We start from the raw sequence: 18,200 nt of genomic DNA on the forward strand, positions 1-18,200 counted from the left end.
CCATTTCAGACCGGACAAGTCTTATAATATATGGCTTTGCCTTGGCTTCTGACTCTACTGCTAGAGGCCATTCTCCTACATAAAACAATTCAGGTAACTGAAGTATCAGTAATGGATACATATGAGAAATGGAATAACAGAAAGAACAGAATTCACTATCTGGTGTTCATTTGCCATTTGATACTCTCCCTTCTTGTATTCCGTTTTACTTGAACCCTTCAAAATATACTCTCTCTCAAGGGTCCTTGCTCTGAAAGTGTAACCTTCCCCAACTATACAGGACTTCTGAGGCCCCTCTTCATGTCAAGTACCTTGACTATGTCATAGAGTTTCTTCTCACAGGGGCTGGCACCAAGGCCTTTGTTCTCTCCCTTAAGTCTTTCAGTTCACTTCCCCGATTCCTTTTGTATTAGAGCCACAGAAAACCTTATTAGAAATATCCATTTTGAAATGGCCCAATCAGTCACCCTGATCGTGTTCAGTAACTGGTAGGGAGGTGTGGGACTTAATTGAAAATGTTTGTCCTACTCTGCTGACAAACATTAGGTCAAAGAAAACGCTGGGGAGTCTTGTCCTTACATGTTTTTGTTTCCGTAATGGGCTTTATGATCACATTCTTTAAGTCACAGCCAAGAGTGTATTCTGGACCTGAATTTATTTTAAAGACAATGTGGCAGCAATATTCTGTGTACTAACAAGAGGTTTGGAGCTGCAGCCAAGAATGGGAATATATCTTTCCTCTTACTGTCATTCTCATTGCCATTATAAAAAATGACTGCCTCTTTTGTTCTCTTCCTCTCCACCACCACAGCCCCCACTTTCCCTGTGGGACTCAGACTCCCTTGTCATTATTTTTGTTTTGAATGTCCTTGCCAGAGCAAAATCTATATAAGGGGCAAAATATCTTAAACTATGACCCTATCTAGCTTTGCTCCCTGCCAGGGACACATCACAATCAACAAATGGACAGCCCTGGCATGGTTCCAGTCCAGTCTCTGGAGTGTGATTGCCTAGGATGGAATCCCAGCTCCACCATGCATTAGTTGCTAGGAAGCCTCCTGTGTAAAATGAGACTCTTACTAGTATCCACCTAAGGGAGTTATTGTTGGGACAAAAATGCACACACACTGTGTCCCATAGTGCTTGGCACATAAGAATCATTTATAATCTCTACAATTGGGAAGAGTAAATTTTTAAAAACATTTAAGATAGGATTGCAAGGTGGCTGCAGAATAGGTGGAAGCTACACTCACCTGCTTCCAGCACCAAACCTGATTTACAGCTAAATTATAGAGCAACCAACCTGAATAACCAACTGAAGGCTAGCTGAACTGAAATATTATAGCCAAAGATTTACAGAAGAAGCCACTTAGAGACTGGTAGGAAGGGCAGAGACACAGAAAGTGCTGGCACCCGCGCCCCTGGGTCCGGGTGAGGCCACGCGCCCCTGGGTCCGGGTGAAGCTAGATCCCAGGTCTGGGTGAGGCCGTGTACCCCGGATCCGGGTGAGGCTGGGTCCCAGGTCCGGGTGAGGCCACGCGCACCTGGGTCCGGGTGAGGCCATGCGCCCCTGGGTCTGGGAGAGGCCATGCGCCCCTGGGTCTGGGAGAGGCCACGCGCCCCTGGGTCCGGGTGAAGCTGGATCCCGGGTCCGGGTGAGGCCGTGTGCCCCTGGATCCAGGTGAGGCTGGGTCCTGGGTCCGGGTGAGGCCGCGCGCACCTGGGTCCGGGTGAGGCCATGCACCCCTGGGTCTGGGAGAGGCCACGCACCCCTGGGTCCGGGTGAGGCCACGCGCCCCCTGGGTCCGGGTGAGGCCACGCGCCCCTGAGTCTGGGTGAAGCCATGCCCCTGGGTCCGGCCGAGACCAAACCAGAGGGAGTCGGACCTGCATTACCACCATTTGTCCACCATCCAGAGCTGAGGGGTCAGTGCCGACATGTACACATAAGGAACTGGTGGACATTGATATTGGGTCTCAAAAGAACTGTTGGTCCAGAAAGAAACTCACTACAGACTGATTCATTTGCCTGTCAGCATAACTATTATTGCTCGTCTCACATTCAGTTCTTATAAGTATATCTCTAGTGACACATGATCTCGCTCATCTAGGGGAAATTATGAACAACATAGACTGACGAACAAGAACAGAACCAGAAACAAGGAGGCATCAATCGGACTATCGGGCCTCAGAGGGAGGATAGGAGAGGGTGGGGGGAGGGGGGAGAGATCAACCAAAGGTCTTGTGTGCATGCATATGAGCCTAACCAATGGTTAAGTTCAACAGGGGGTTGGGGCATCCGTGGGGAGGGGTGTGGGATGGGAATGGGGGGATGAGGACAAATATGTGACACCTTAATCAATAAAGAAATTTAAAAAAAAAAAAAGAAAGTGCTGGCACCTGCACCTGATGGGTGAGAAGCTGGAGGGATATGTCCAGGAGCATGGGGTCTCAACTTTATGCAGGGATCCCCAATCCAGAGCAACAGAGATGGGAAGAGGAACTCGAATAGCACCTAATGGTGAAAATCAGTAGGGATTCAGTCCACCTGGAGAGAAGAGTCTGCTACAGAGACAGACCCCACCTTCCCAGGGTCAAGCACTCCTATTGTTATAGCACCAGCCTGGGGAGTGCACTGTGCGGACCTCCAACTACTGGCAACACCACTCTGCTGTGCTCCGTCCTGCAGTGGGGTCTGCTGGCTGCACCCAGCACGGACCTCTGAAGAGCTCTTTTTGGGGAGAAGCTCTTGGCAGAGACTCAGACAGTGATGGGAACTGTGCAGCTTTGGAAAGGGGACCATTCTTCCCCACCTCGAGGGCACAGCCAGCGCTTCCTCCCCGTTGAATCACTGGCTCGCCCTTCCACTCCTATAGCCCTGCCCTGCTGAGTTCTGTTCCACGGAGGAATCAGAGTGCCACACAGAGCTGGGATTTGCACAGGGCTGGGATTTTCAAGCACATCTCCCAACAAGGCTTTTGTCCAGGAATCAGGCAGGCAGGAGCTGGGTTGTGTGGCTACATCACAGTTTGGCGGGAGGTGGGGGGGTGGCACTCCTATCCCCCTTGCAAGCTCAGTCCAAGTTATTCCATCAATAAGAAATTCATTTAACCTGCCTTCCTGGCAGCCAGGGTTCTACTCTGCTGAGCTCAGTCCAAGAGCCACTTGGAGCTGGGACCTTCAGTGCACATGGGAGGCTTTTGCCCAGAAAGGGGAAGACGCCCGCCTCTTCTCCCAGGCTTGCCGGCACTACCCGCAATGGGACACTGTTTGGATCTGCCCTCCCAAGTCCAGTTGGCCCCACTCTGGTGAGCTCAACTCTGCAGGGGTGAAGGGAGTGCTGCTAGGAGTGGGGACATTCGGGGTGTGTATCCCTTGGATGCTACTGTCTGAGACCTGGAGGAAGTGCTTGGCCCCTTTCTGCAGGCTCAATCCAGTAAAGGCTATCATTTAAAATTAAAGGTGAAACAAGGAGCTTCCAGGGGAAAAAAAAAAAAAAAAGCTAAAGGAGTGCATTACTACCAAACCAGTATTGCAAGAAATGTTAAATGATGTGCTTTAAGAAGAAGAAACAGAGAGAGAAATATAGGTATAAAAAATAAAATGTTAATAAATAAGAACTTATCCTCTCTAATAAAATGGTAATATGCAAATTAGCCATCACTCCGCTACATAAGCCATGCCCACCAGCCAAGCCACGCCCACCAGCCAATCAGGGCGAGTATGCAAATTAACCCAAACCAAGATGGCTACAGCCACAGAGAGCAAGGTTTCCCAGGTAACAGAGGAAGCCAAGCTTTCCATAGCCGTTGCAGGCCTAAGCCTCCACTCAAGCTACAAAGTTTCAATTATAGAAGGTAAACAAATTCAAACAAATGGCGGCAGAATGGAGCTTGAGAGAGCAGGCCAGGGTTGCCGCCGGCAACACGGGAAGCAAAGCTTTCCGCACACCCTGGCCGGGCTCACCCGCTTAAGGCTACAAAGTTTCAATTGTAGAAGGTGAATTAACTGCCACAGAAATGGCTGCCGCCCCGCCCCAGAAGGAGCAGCAGGCTTGGCTCCACTCCAGGCTACAAAGTTTCAATTGTAGAAGGAAAATAAATCCCAGATACCAGGGCCTCTGCTTGGGTTGCCAGGGGGCTTGGCCGGCCTGCAAACCACCGCAGGCCCCTCGCTCAGGCCCCTCCCACACCCCAAGGGAACCCCCACCTGATCCGGGACACCCTTCAGGGGACACCCTGCTGGCCCCCACCCATGCACCAGGCCTCTATCTTATCTAATAAAAGAGTAATATGCAGATTGACCATCACTGCAACACACAATATAGCTGCCCCCATGTGGTCAAAGATCCTGCCCCCATGTGGACACAAGATGGCCACTACAAGATGGCCAGCAGGGGAGGGCAGTTGGGAGGCACCCGGCCTGCAAGGGAGGGCAGTTGAGAGGGACCAGGCTTGCAAGGGAGGGCAGTTGGAGGTGATCAACCCTGCAGGAGAGGGCAGTTAGGGGTGACCAGGCTGGCAGAGGAGGGAAGTTGGGGGCAAACAGGCTGGCAGGGGAGCAGTTAAGCATCAACCAGGCTGGCAGTGGAGTGGTTAGGGGGTGATCAGGCTGGCAGGCAGAAGCGGTTAGGGGCAATCAGGAAGGCAGGCATGCAAGCAGTTGGGAGCCAGCAGTCCTGGATTGTGAGATGGATGTCCGACTGCCCGTTTAGGCCCGATCCTGGTGGGATCGGGCCTAAACGGGCAGTCAGACATCCCTCCAGGAGTCCCAGATTGGAGAGGGTACAGGCTGGGCTGAGGGACAACCCCCTGCCGTGCACGAATTTCGTGCACCGGGCTTCTAGTCAATAATAACCTTAAATACAAATGAATTAAATGCTCCAATTAAAATATATAGGGGAACTGAATGGATTAAAAAATGTGACCCATATATATATGCTAACTACAAGAAACCTACCTCAGAATAAAAAAATACAACACAGACTGAAAGTATGGAAAAAAATGTTCCATGGAAAAAATATTCCATACAAATGGAAATGAATAAAAGCTGGAGTAGCAATATTTATATCAGATAAAACAGACTTCACAACAAAGGACATAAAGGAGACAGAGAAGTTCACTACATAATACTAATAAGATTGATCCAACAGGATGATATAACCCTTGTAAATAAATATGCATCCAACATAGGAGCACCTAAATAGGTAAATAAAATATTAGTGGACATTAAGAACAAGATCGACAGCAATACAGTGATAGTAAGGAATTTTAACACTCCACTGACATCAATGAATAGATCTTCCAACAAAAAAATCAACAAGGCAATAGCAATTTTAAACTGATACCACAAAAATACAAAGGATTGTAAGAAAATACTATGGACAACTATAGGCCAAAAAATTGGAAAACTTGGAGGAATTGGACAAATTCCTAGAAAAATACAATCTTCCAAAACTGAATCAAGAAGAATCAGAAAATCTGAATAGACCAATTACAACTAATGAAATCAGAGCAGTAATAAAATTTTAAAAATTCCCAGAAAAGGAAAGTCCTGGACTGGATGGCTTCACAGGTGAATTTTACCAAACATTCAAAGAACTAGCACCTATCCTTCTCAAACTATTCCTTAAAATTCAAGAGGAGGGCCTTAGCTGGTTTGGCTCAGTGGATAGAGCGTCAGCCCGCAGACTGAAGGGTCCTGGGTTCGATTCCAGTCAAGAGCACATACCTCAGTTGCAGGCTCAAACCCCGGCCCTGGCAGCCAATCAAGGTGTCCCTCTCACATTGATGTTTCTCTCTGTCTCTTCCCTTCCCTTCCACTCTCTCTAAAAATCGATGGAAAAATATCCTCAGGTGAGGATTAACAAAAAATAAAATAAATAAAAAAGACATTCAAGAGGAGAGAAGACTTCCAAGCTCTATTTATGAAGCCAACATTATCATAATTCCAAAACCAGATAAAGACACCACAAAGAAAGAAAATTATAGGCCAGTATTCCTGATGAACATAGATATTAAAATCCTCAGCAAAATGTTAGCAAACCAGATCCAGCAATACATTAAAAAGATCACACACCATTATCAAGTGGAATTTTTTATGGATATGCAAGGTTAGTACAATATTTGTAAATTAATAAACATGATACATCACAGAAACAAAATGAAAAATAAAAACCGCATAATCAGATCAATAGATTCAGAAAAAGCATTTGATAAAATTCAGCACCCATTTATGATAAAAAGCCTCAGCAAAGTGGGAATAGAAGGATCACACCTCAACATAATAAAGGTCATATATGATGAACCCACAGCCAACATCATACTCAATGGGCAGAAACTACAAGGGTTTCCCTCAAAATCAGAAACAAGACAGGGATATCTGCTTTCCCACGCATATTCAACATATTATTGGAAAGCTTAGCCATAGCAATCAGACAAGAAGAAAAAATAAAAGACATCCTAATTGGAAAGAAGGAAGTAAAACTATCATTAGATGGCATGATATTGTATATACAAAACTCTAAAGACAGCACCAAAAACTACTACATCTAATAAATGAATTCAGTAAAGTAGCAGTATAAAAAATTAATATTCAGAAATTAATTAATGGTGGCATTTTTATACATTAACTAGAGGCCCAGTGTACGAAATTCGTACATGGAGGGGGGTTCCTCAGCCTGGCTTGCACTCTCTCCAATCTAGGATCCCTCTCACAATCCGGGACAACTGGCTTATAACCACTCACCTGCCTGGCTGCCTGATTGCCCCTACCTTGCCCCCCTGTCAGCCTGATCGCCCCTAACTTCTTCTGCCTGCCTGATCACCCCTAACTGCCCTCCCCTGCCGGCCTGACCTCGCCTGCAACTGCCTTCCCCTGCCAGCCTGATCTGATCCCCAACTGTCCTCCCCTGCAGGCCTGATCTCACCCCCAACTGCCCTCCCCTGCCGGCCTGATCTCGCCCCCAACTGCCCTTCCCTGCCAGCCTGATCCCTGCTAACTGCCTCTGCCTTGGCCCCCACCACCATGGCTTCGTCCAGAAGGAAGTCGGACATCTGGAAGATGGCCGGTCAACCCGGTCTAATTAGCGTGTTACCCTTTTATTAGTATAGATAGATTATATAGGATGAGATTGCTTAAATGGGCGGGGGGCCTTTTTCAGCAGGAGGAGATGCTCTTGGCAGTCAAAAATATATAATCCCTATATCTGGACTGACAGCCAGCCATATGCACTATACTGCCAAACTGGTCATTAAAAAATTGAATCATTTTCTTACACCTTACACCAAACAGCTGTTGCCCTTAAAACCCCTCCTCAGCTCCCACCTTAGGTTCTGCCTTTACAGTTCACCCAGATTTGGTTCTGATTAGTCAATTTCTATGCCAGTCAGTGTCAAAGCTCTAACTCCTAGGCAGCCATTGGCTCCTTGCAATTCACCCAGATTTGGTTCTGATTGGTTGGTTTCTATGCCAGTCAGCATCAAAAGCTCCGCCTCCTAGACAGCCATTGGCTCCTCGCAATTCACCCAGATTTGGTTCTGATTGGTTGGTTTCTATGCCAGTCAGCATCTCTGGGCCTATCTCCGGGCCTGATCATAGAGGCGGGGCTGATCAGCAGCCATCCCAGGCTGCTGGCAATCGGGCTAAACTACTGACCTCTGGGAGAGAGAGAGAGGCTTGGCTTCTGGCGAGGTCACTGCTGATCAGCCCTGCCTCTCTCTCTCTCTCTCCAAGAGGTCAGCAGTTCTGCCCACTCTGCTGCATGCACAGCCTGGCGTTCGGTCGAGCCTTCGGTCATTTTGGATGTTATGTTCATTATATATATAGATAATGAACTATCAGAAAGAGAAATTTTGAAAACAATCCCACTTATTATTGCAACAATAACAACAACAAATAAGGTACCTAGGAATAAATTTAACCATGGAGATAAAAGACCTATACTCAGAAAATTCTAGGATACTGAAGAAAGTAATTGAAGAAGCTACAAATAAGTGGAAGCATATATAGTATTCATAGATAGGAAAAATTAACATCACTAAAATGCCCATACTACCTAAAGCAATCTACAGATTCAACTCAATTCCTATCATGATACCAATAGCATATTTTACAGAACAAGAACAAATATCCCAAAAATTTATAAGGAACCATAAGAGACCCCAATTAGCCTCAGCAATCTTGAGAAAGAACAAAATTGGAGGTATCATACTACCTGATATCAAATTATATTTCAAAGCCATAGTAATCAAAACAGTATGGTATTGGCACAAGAACCGGCATATAGATCAATGGAACAGAATAGAGATCACAGAAGTAAACCCACACCTTTATGATCAATTCATATTTGACAAAGTAGGCAAGAACATAAAACGGGGTAAAGACAGTCTCTTCAATAAATGTTGCTGGGAAAACTGGATACATACAAGAAAATGAAACTTATACCATACACAAGAATAAACTCAAAGTGCATTAAAAACTTAATGTAAGTCATAAAACCATAAAAATCCTAGAAAAAAAAACATAGTAAAATCTCAGACATGTCTCTTAGCAATATTTTTGTCAACATATCTGCTCAGGCAAGAAAAACAAAGGAAAAATAAACAAATGGGAATACATGAAACTAAAAAGCTTTTGCACAGAAAATACAAACCAACATCAACAAAACAAAAAGGTAACCCACTGAATGGGAGAACATATTTGCCAAAGATACATCTGATAATGGATTAATTTCAAAGAACTTATACAACTCAACACCAAGAAGACAAACAACCCAATTAAGAAATGGGCAATGGGCCTGTCAGAATCGCTATCATCAACAAGTCAACAAACAACAAATGCTGGTGAGGATGGAAAAAAGAACCCTCGTGCACTCTTGGTGGGAATGCAGACTAGTGTAGACACTGTAGGAAACAGTATGGAGTTTCCTCAAAAAATTAAAAATGGAACTCCCATTTGATCCAGTAATCCCCTTCTAGGAATATATCCCAAGAAATCAGAAACACCAATCAGAAAGGATATATGCACCCCTATGTTCATAGCAGCACAATTTATAATAGCTAAGATTTGGAAACAGCCTAAGAGCCCATCAGCAGGTGAGTGGATTAAAAAACTGTGCTACATCTATACAATGGAGTACTACACTCCTGTAAAAAGGAAGGAACTCTTACCATTTGCAACAGCATGGATGGAACTGGAGAGCATTATGCTAAGTGAAATAAGCCAGTCAGAGAAAGATAAATATCACATGACCTCACTCATTAGTGGAATATAATGAACAACATAAACTGATGTACAAAAATAGAGCCAGAGTCATAGAAGCATCGAACAGACCATCCAACCTCAGAGAAAAGGCAGGAGAGGGGGTTGGTGGGAGGGGGGGCGGGTAAGAGATCAACCAAAGGACTTGTATGCATGCATATGAACATAATCAATGGACATAGACAGTTGGCAGGTGAGGGCATGTGCTGGGCGGTAGGAGTGGAAGGGGAGAGGTCAATGGGGGGAAAAGAAGACTTATGTAATACTTTAAACAATAAAGAATTTAAAAATAAAATAAATAAAAAATAAATGGGCAAAGGGTCTAGACAGACACTTCTCCAAGAGGACATACAGATGGTCAATAGACATATGAAAAAATACTCGATATCACTAATTATCAGAGATGTGCAAATTAAAACCACAATGAGTTATCACCTCACACCTGTCAGAATGGCTATCCTATATAATAAAAGCCGAGCGACTGTTACGGCATAATGACCAGAACGACCAAGGACCAGACGACCAGCCAGTAGATATGACGAGCACTTACCTAGACCTTGTTGTCAGCAGCCTGACAGCCCTGAATCCTATTCACCCACACCCAGGACCCTGACAGGAAGGAGGAGGGAGCCGGATACCCGCACCGGGACCCTGACAGCAGGGAGGTGGAAGCCCCATTCCTCGCGGAATCGGCCATTGGTCAGCTTGCTGTACACATCTTGACAACCCATATTCCCGTTCACCCGCACCCTGGACCCTGACAGCAGGTTATTAACAGGATCTGCAGAAGGAGAGGTTGTTCTGATTCCAAGAATTGATTTGTCCCTGTCTGACACTGGTCTTCCATTTAAATTAATTTGAAGACAGTTTCCCATGATGCCAGCATTTGCGATGACAATTAATAAATCACAAGGACAAGCTCTAGACAGAGTAGGAATATTCCTACCTGAACCTGTTTTCAGACATGGTCAGTTATACGTTGCTTTCTCTCGAGTTCAAAGAGCATGTGACGTTAAAGTTAAAGTTGTAAATACTTCATCACAAGGGAAATCAGTCAAGCACTCTGAACGTGTTTTTACTCTTAATGTGGCATACAGGGAGATATTAGAATAAGTTTAATCAATTTATCAGTCATTATTTGTATCAATGTTTTTATATCATGCTTTTGTTGTTTTTATATCATGTTTTTGTTGTTTTTATATCATGTCTTTGTTGTTATTGTTTATTTATTAATAAATTTATATATTATTTTCATATACATTTTACTAATTTTCTTTCATCTCTGACTCTTCTATTATAGAGAAAGGGCGAATAGCGATATTAAAATATTTCTTCTAATTAATTCCCTTTCAATGTGCATGAATTAGTGCACCAGGTCACTAGTCATCAATAAATAAACAAACAACATCTGCTGGTGAGGATGTGGAGGAAAGGGAACCCTTGTGCACTGTTGATGGGAATGCAGCCATTGTGGAGAACAGAACGGCGTTTCCTCAAAAAATTAAAAATTGAATTGCCTTTTTATCCAGTGATCCCACTTTGGGGAATATATCTGAAGAAACCCAAAACACTAATTCAAAAGAATATATGCACCCCTAAGTTCACTGCAGTGTTATTTAAAATAGCCAAGATCTGGAAATAGCCCAAGAGCCCATCAGTAGGTAGTAGATAAAAAAAGCAGTGGTACTGCAGGGTCCATGTGACTCCGTGGTTGAGCATCAACTTAGAAAACCAAGAGGTTACAGGTTCGATTCCTAGAGAGAGAGAGAGAGAGAGAGAGAGAGAGAGAGAGAGAGAGAACAGTGTGGTGCTAGGGGAGTGGGGGTAGGTGGAGGTGAGCAAAGGGGAGATAAATGGAGATGGAAAGAGACTTTGCTTTGGGTGATGGGCACATGATACAGTGTACAAATGGTGTTTTTATTGAGTTGTACACTTGAAACCTGTATGGTTTTGTGAACCAATGCCATCCCAATAAATTCAATTAAAGAAACATTTTAAAAGAACGGTTTTCACTGAAAATGTTACAGAACTCTTACAAATTCAATTTCTTAATAGTAATATACTGATCTTCTTAGGATATAAATTCACTGCTAATAATACTAAGCTGTAATGGGAAAAGACTTGAGTTTTCCATATGAAACATCTGCTCTGTTATTTCAATACTGAATAATCGCAGAGACTTTGAAAGGAAACGTGACCAGTGATGCGTTCCTCAGGCCTCTAACTGTTGTTTGAACCAGTTTTTGAAATAACCTCTCAGTTTTTTCCCCTTTGAAAACAGGATACCCTCCTTGGGTGGAAAAACTTAAAAATTCAAATGCAAAATGCAAAACCTTGACTAACACTGCAACGCTTTATGTAGCTTGCCGCCTAGCTGGGCACACACCGCCTGCACTGTAACATTTTATGTACGTCTGCATCCTAAGGTTGCATTTGCCCAGGAGAACTACCACTCCCCTTCTTTTGCACCTACTTCCATGTTAATGTCGTAGTTCTGGCCGAGGACACTCTGTATGAGCTCTTTGATAGTCTGGTCAGAGGCCAGCTGGGCCTCGGACTGCAGCGAGGCGATGATCTCCTCTATGGACGTGGGGATCACTCGCACGGGCAGCGGGCTGTGCGCGGCGGCCCCCGGCCGGTCGCTCGCCTGGAGAAGATCCGCGCTGGTTTTGGAAAAGGACCCGGGCGCTTCCCGCGGCGTGGCGGGCGCGCTCTCGCGCAGGACCTGGGAGCGAATCCTCACCCTCCGGCGCTGGGTGGCCGCCTCCGCCTCGCCCTCCTCGCTGGAAGTCGAGCGGCTCTTGATCTCTCTGGCGGCCGAGGCCTCTGCGGGCGGAGCTGCCTGCAGCTTGGAGCTCTGCGCCAGGGCCGGGACCAGGGCTGGGGCCGGGGCGGGGGCCGGGGCCGGGGCGGGGGCCGGGGCCGGGGCCGAGTCGAGCTCGGGCTGGGCGTCTGCGGCCTGAGGGCTCCAGCGGCCTGGGCGCTCCCCGGGCCTCCTCCTGGACGCAGGGGGTGGCCTCAGGACCACGGGTCTGGACGTGCCGGCCCCGGTGGCGATGACCGGCGGCTCTTTCGGGGGCCGGTGCCGGAGGAACGCGGAGCTCCGCAGGTAGAAGTCCCGGGGGCGAAACGGCCGGGGCCTCCAGGGCGCGGCCCCCTCTCCGGGGCCCCAGGGCCCTGCGCCGCGGAGCGCCTGCTGCAGGAGGGCTGCCTCGGGGGTCTTGGGGCCCTTGGCCCAAGGGAACCCTGATGGCTCCCGGGGTCGAGCGCGGGACACGCCCCCCTTCTCCCCAGACCTGGCCGGGCCAGGGGCCCCGAGGCCGCCGACGGGGACTCCATCCACTAAGGTCTTGGAGGCCAGCTTCTGCTTGAATCGGAGAAAATCCTTTTTGGTCTTCCTGCGAACCTTCTCAAGTTCTTTAAAGATGTACGATTCTTCTCTATAGCTCAGTCCAAAGTGCTTCGAAATCGTGGACATCTTGACTAGTTTGTCCTGCGAAATAACAATATATGAACATATAACAAAATTCTGTTGACAAAATCCCAACTCAAAAAGCTTATCATCGCAGACCTCTCCCTGTGCTCCCTGAGCCACCAGTGGGTGGTAGTACTTTATATCATTTTAAAACCAACTACTGACCTTTTCACAGGAACCATGAAAACCTTTAAAGCCTCTTTTACAGTGGGTGTTTCTGAAACCCCTATTGGATTTATTGTAACACTAGAGGCCCCGTGCACTAAATTCTGCACTGGGGGGGGGGGGGTGTCCCTCAGCCCGGCTAAGCCCTCTCAAAGTCCAGGAGCCCTCAGGGGATGTTGGGCCTAAGCCAGCAGTGGGACATCCTTAGGGCTGAGGCTGGAGAGGCTCACGCCACGGCTGCTGCACTGGCCATCCCAGAGCCTGGCTTCTGGCTGAGCAGGGCTCCCCCTGTGGGAGTGCACTGACCACCAGGGGGCAGCTCCTGCATTGAGCGTCTGCCGCCTGTTGGTCAGTGAGTGTCATAGCGACTGGTCGTTCCCCTGTTGGGTCGATTTGCATATTAGCCTTTTAGACTATAATGTAGTGTCCCACTTCCATAGTGCACATAGTACACAGAAACCATAGTGCACACAGGCACAGGAAATCTCAAGCAGTCTGGCAGGATAGCACTTTCCACCTCCTCCTCCAGTTGGTCCTGGGTGTCCCCATCCCTTACCCAGCCCACTTCCCGCCATGTGCCACCTGAGCCCCAGCAGCCACGAGGTAGGCTGCAGTGAGATCATGAGGCCGCAGGCCAGGTGACTGAACTTTCCCTGTGAACTACTAGAAACCATTTGAAAACTTTTTAATAGAAAAGTGATTCGATACCATCTAATGTTGCGACCCACAGGTTGAGAACCGCTACTGTAGAGCCTAATACCATCGGAAAACAGATATTTACATTACGATTCATTAACAGTAGCAAAATTACAGTTATGAAGTAGCAACGAAAATAATTTTATGGTTGGAGGTCACCACAACATGAGGAACTGTATTAAAGGGTCGCGGCATTAAAAAGGTTGAGAACCACTGTGCTAGAGGGCTATTAATTTTGAGTGGGAGAAACAATAAAGGGAGGGAGAGCAAATATGAGTATCCATAGCTTGAGCCTTAGGCCTGGCCTTGGTAACCTAGCACAGTGAAAACAGAGACCTAACAAGGTAAGACTGATAGGATCTGGCCAATGATGAGGAATAAGGGGGAGCAATTAAAGCTCCTTCATAAAACAGGAACTTAGAATCACCTTCATAAAGTCTTGGTCATAACCAAATGCATAATAAACCTTCTGCTATTCACTGCACTGTACACTTAAAAATGGTTAAGATGGTAAATTTTATGTTATGTGTATTAGCACAATTAAAGAAAAACACTTCTGCTATTCAGCAGGGCAAGTTATCTATGATCATAAGTGGATTCTGAGATCTTAAGAGCTCTGAAGTCACTACCAAAAACAGGACAGGAAATATAAATAGAAAAGGGTCAATGACAGATTGTTTGGCAACATCACCTGTGGCAGGTAGGATGGATGAGAGAAAAAAAATGAGTTAGGAAATGAGAACTGAGTTCCACAGAAGCCAAGAAGAGAAGAGTTTTGAGAGTCAGGATAAAAGAACCCTGGCAGATGTGACTCGGTTGAGTGTCACCCCATGCACTGAAAGGTCACTGGTTACCCAGAGGTCACCGGTTCCTGAGAGGGGGTGTTCAGGAGGCAGCAATCAGTGTTCTCTCTCTCCATCTCCCATCCTCTCTCTCTAAAATCAATAAAAGCATATTTTTAAAAAAAGAATAAGGGTAAAACAATGAAAATAAAAGCAGAAAATAATGAATTAGAAAACCTTATTTATTTTTTAGAAAACCCAAGGCCAAGGTTCTTTGAAAATAAATAAAACAATAAAGCAGAAACACCTCTGGAATGTCATCATTGTTTCCAAATATGATTATCTACCTACAAAACCTAAGCACTAAAAGCTAATTAGTATTATAATAGAGTTTTACAAGGCATTTAAATTTTTAAATAATTTCATTTAAATCAAAATGATACATTCAAAAGCAAAATGTCAAAATTCCATTATATAAAATTTATATTTATTTTAAAAGTATCTTAGGAATAACAGAACAAAAAAGTCCTAAAACTGCATGAATTAAATTTTTTAATTTTTGTGAAGTACATAAAAGAGACTCAACTAAATAAAAAGTTAATGTTCCTTGGTGAGAAGACAAAATATTTTAATTATATCAGATCTTTCCAAATACTGTATTGGTTTAATGCCATCATAATCAAAATCTAAAAATGGTATTTTGAACTTTGAAGCGTAATTCTGAATCCATTTGAAATCATAAACAGTAGATTAGCCAAATTTTGAAAAGGGAAATGAGTAAGCACTTGTCCAACAAGATAATTAAAACTTACATAGCCCGGCCAGCATGGCTCAGTGGTTGAGCATCAACCTATGAACCAGGAGGTCATTGTTTGATTCCCAGTCAGGGCACATGCCCAGGGTTTCGGGCTCAATCCCCAGGGTGGGGCAGGCAGGAGGCAGCCAATCAATGATTCTCTCTCATCATTGATGTTTCTATCTCTCTCCTCCCTACCTCTCTGAAATCAATAAAAGTATATTTAAAAAAACTTATACAGATACAAGCATTAAAACTGATACACTGATGCTAGAATCAACTTATAGACTGAGCAAAAGAATTAAGAATAATATGGCTTATGTTATAAATGCAGTATTAAATTGGTGATAAAAGAAGAAATATTAATAAATTATGCTAAGGCAAATGGTTGAATATAGTATGGGGGTAGAAAGGGAAATTACACTTCAATTATGGCATGCTTCAAAATACAATGGATTTAAGACTTAGACATGAAATTATGTTCTTTTTAAATTGGCATTTCTTTGCTTAGCAGCTATCCACATTTCTTGGTGAATTTCTTTATATCATTTCCTAAAAGAGTTATTTTTACAATTAGATTTCTTCATTTGTCATGCGGTATGTGAAATATGAAGAAAACATCCTATTTATCAGCCTTTAAATATAGTCATATTACTTTTAATCTCCAAAATGTCCATTGCTGGCTCTCAAACCCAGGACCTTCCTACGCAGAGCTCTCATCTGTGAATCAGTGGGCTTTCTTTCTCTATGCAGCTCCACCGCTGGCCAGACCTTAGATGATTCAATTCTATCATATTAAAAAGTGAAAATAGTAATCTTTTGCCTCTACTTCAAGCCATAATATATGAACATTAGAAATTATTTCTAGAGCTCTTAAGGAAGTTTCCTTATTTTAAAAATGCTGTAGAATCTTTCTTATAGTGTTTTGACAATTATTGTTTGCACAGGTGGTAATAGGTCTATACTGACACCATCTGCATTTCTTTCTACAAAAGACTAAAAGGTAGTGCCTGGAACAGAGCAGAGACCAGAAATACATTAATACATTATGAGAATTTGACTTGGCTCTCTCAACTGCACTTCCCTTTTTTTTTCTTAGTTCCTGCTTTGCATCCCCTTCCCAACTTCTCCTGGCTTATGGTTTGTTGTTGACGTTTAACAAGTGGTTATTGTTCAACATTTCTCATTACATTCTCTTGAGTTCTTCATAAGAAAGTTGCTCTTTATATGTAAAAAATAAACCAGGAAATAGAACTAAATTTGACAGGAACTTCTATTATGTTTTCAAACTAGGTGGTATCCCAATGCTAAATGGGCCAGTCCATCAAAGCTTGGTGCCTTTATAGCCCCACCCCACGCCCTCAATTCTGCAAAACATGTAAAATCCTTTTTAAACATCCAATATTATGGGAAAATAATGTGTTCTCTTTTTCTTGGTAGTAAATTATTAAAAAGAAAGAGACTAGGTGTGATTTGGAGATACTCAAGGAAAAATAATGTAACCATCACAAAAAAGAAAGTATTAATCTACATAGGTATCAAGCATGCTGCTCATAATCCAGGTTGATTAAGTTTATGCTGTATTTTAAAATGGGAAAGAGTGTGCTTGAAATCTTTGCAACCTGTGCGGTAATTTCACTCTCCTCTTTTTTCCTAATGATTAGAATTCTGTGCCTTTTCCTTTCTGCTCTATCAGGAGGGCCAATGTCTAAGCAATGAGGTAGTCAGAAAGGTCAATAGCCAGACCTCTGTCCTATCTCACAAGGTCTGGTCAGACATAAGGAGGAAGCTCACTGGCCAAAACTGGCTAAAAGTCAGGAGGGGCTACCTGTGTGAATGCTCTAGTCTCTGGAACAGGTTGCTCTCTGGTTATTGCAGGTGTAGCTGTTCCTCCTATTAGAACAGAAGATACAAAACTCTATTCTAGACTCTAACTAAGGTAGAAATAAGTAGAGCAGACCACCAGATGACTTGGCTGCAAGTTACATGAACACTTCACATCGGGGAAATGAGTCCTCATACAGTAAGCTGGTTGATTTGAGTAGTACACTGGAAAAGGGTTAGCAGAGTCAGACATTGGGAATGGAGTCAAAGCCGCAGATGGTTATATGGGTTACTTCACCCTGACCTCCTCCACTCAGTGGGGAGGGTGAACCACTAAGAATAAGATTTAGGTTCTCTGGATCCATTGCCAATATCATCTCAATTCACTTCCTAAATTTCACATAAACATCAACTTCCAATGCACAGCACTACAGTTCCAAAAGAAACATTTAAGCCAAAGACAGCTTATTTCATCTAATAAAATCATCAGCATTGCAGGAAAAATACATATATTCTGAAAATAATATTTGCTTTTGAAATATCAGTGGCAGAAACAAGATCTCTTTGTGTACTGATGATAATTTATGAAGAAGTCTAAAAGGAAATATATAAACATTTTAACTATTTTGCTAAGAAAATGGGATAAATTTTTTCTATTTTTCCACACTTTCTATAATACTGTTTTTCCCACCTTTAATCCTAATAATATCAATAATACTAATAGTAAACAACACATATGATGCTGGATTAAAGTGATATAGAATATAGAGAAAAGTTGTTACCAACTCAGAAAATAACTTTTCTAAAACTGTTCAGAAGTCCACAGAATTTTCAATAAAAGCCCTTTATGATTCTGGCCAGAAGAATCAGAGAAAAGCTTCCAGGCAACCACCACTATGGAGGAATGAGAGAGAAATCCTAGAGGAGAGAGCCAGAAACAGGACCTTCCCAATTCTGTCTAAACACCACACAAGTCTAGACTGACCCCTGAACAGTGCGTATGTGGGACAAATTCAAAGCAACACAGCAACGGCTTAAGAGCTGAAATGAGATTTAGCTGAACGTAACCTCCAACTGTTGAGAATGAGATAGAGTTTACAATGAATCTAATCTGGTGAATTGCCTGCAAAACAAACAAACAAACAAAAAACCCATCAACATTCTTCAGAGGAATATAACAGAAGTCAGAGTCTACACAACAA

General features: G+C 44.0%; 1 protein-coding gene across 1 annotated transcript in view; it reads right to left on the minus strand.

Annotated features, from left to right (window-relative positions):
• LOC307097429 (uncharacterized protein) overlaps positions 1–18,200 on the minus strand; it is a 127,166-nt gene that overhangs the window by 86,286 nt on the left and 22,680 nt on the right. Inside the window, exon 2 of the mRNA XM_079767468.1 lies at positions 11,734–12,753. Within this exon, the coding sequence (XP_079623594.1) occupies positions 11,734–12,738 (1,005 nt within the window). The 5' untranslated portion in view covers positions 12,739–12,753. The remainder of the gene's footprint in view (positions 1–11,733; positions 12,754–18,200) is intronic.

Source organism: Cnephaeus nilssonii, assembly GCF_951640355.1.
Source record: "Cnephaeus nilssonii genome assembly, chromosome: 4".
Lineage (NCBI taxonomy): Eukaryota > Metazoa > Chordata > Mammalia > Chiroptera > Vespertilionidae > Cnephaeus > Cnephaeus nilssonii.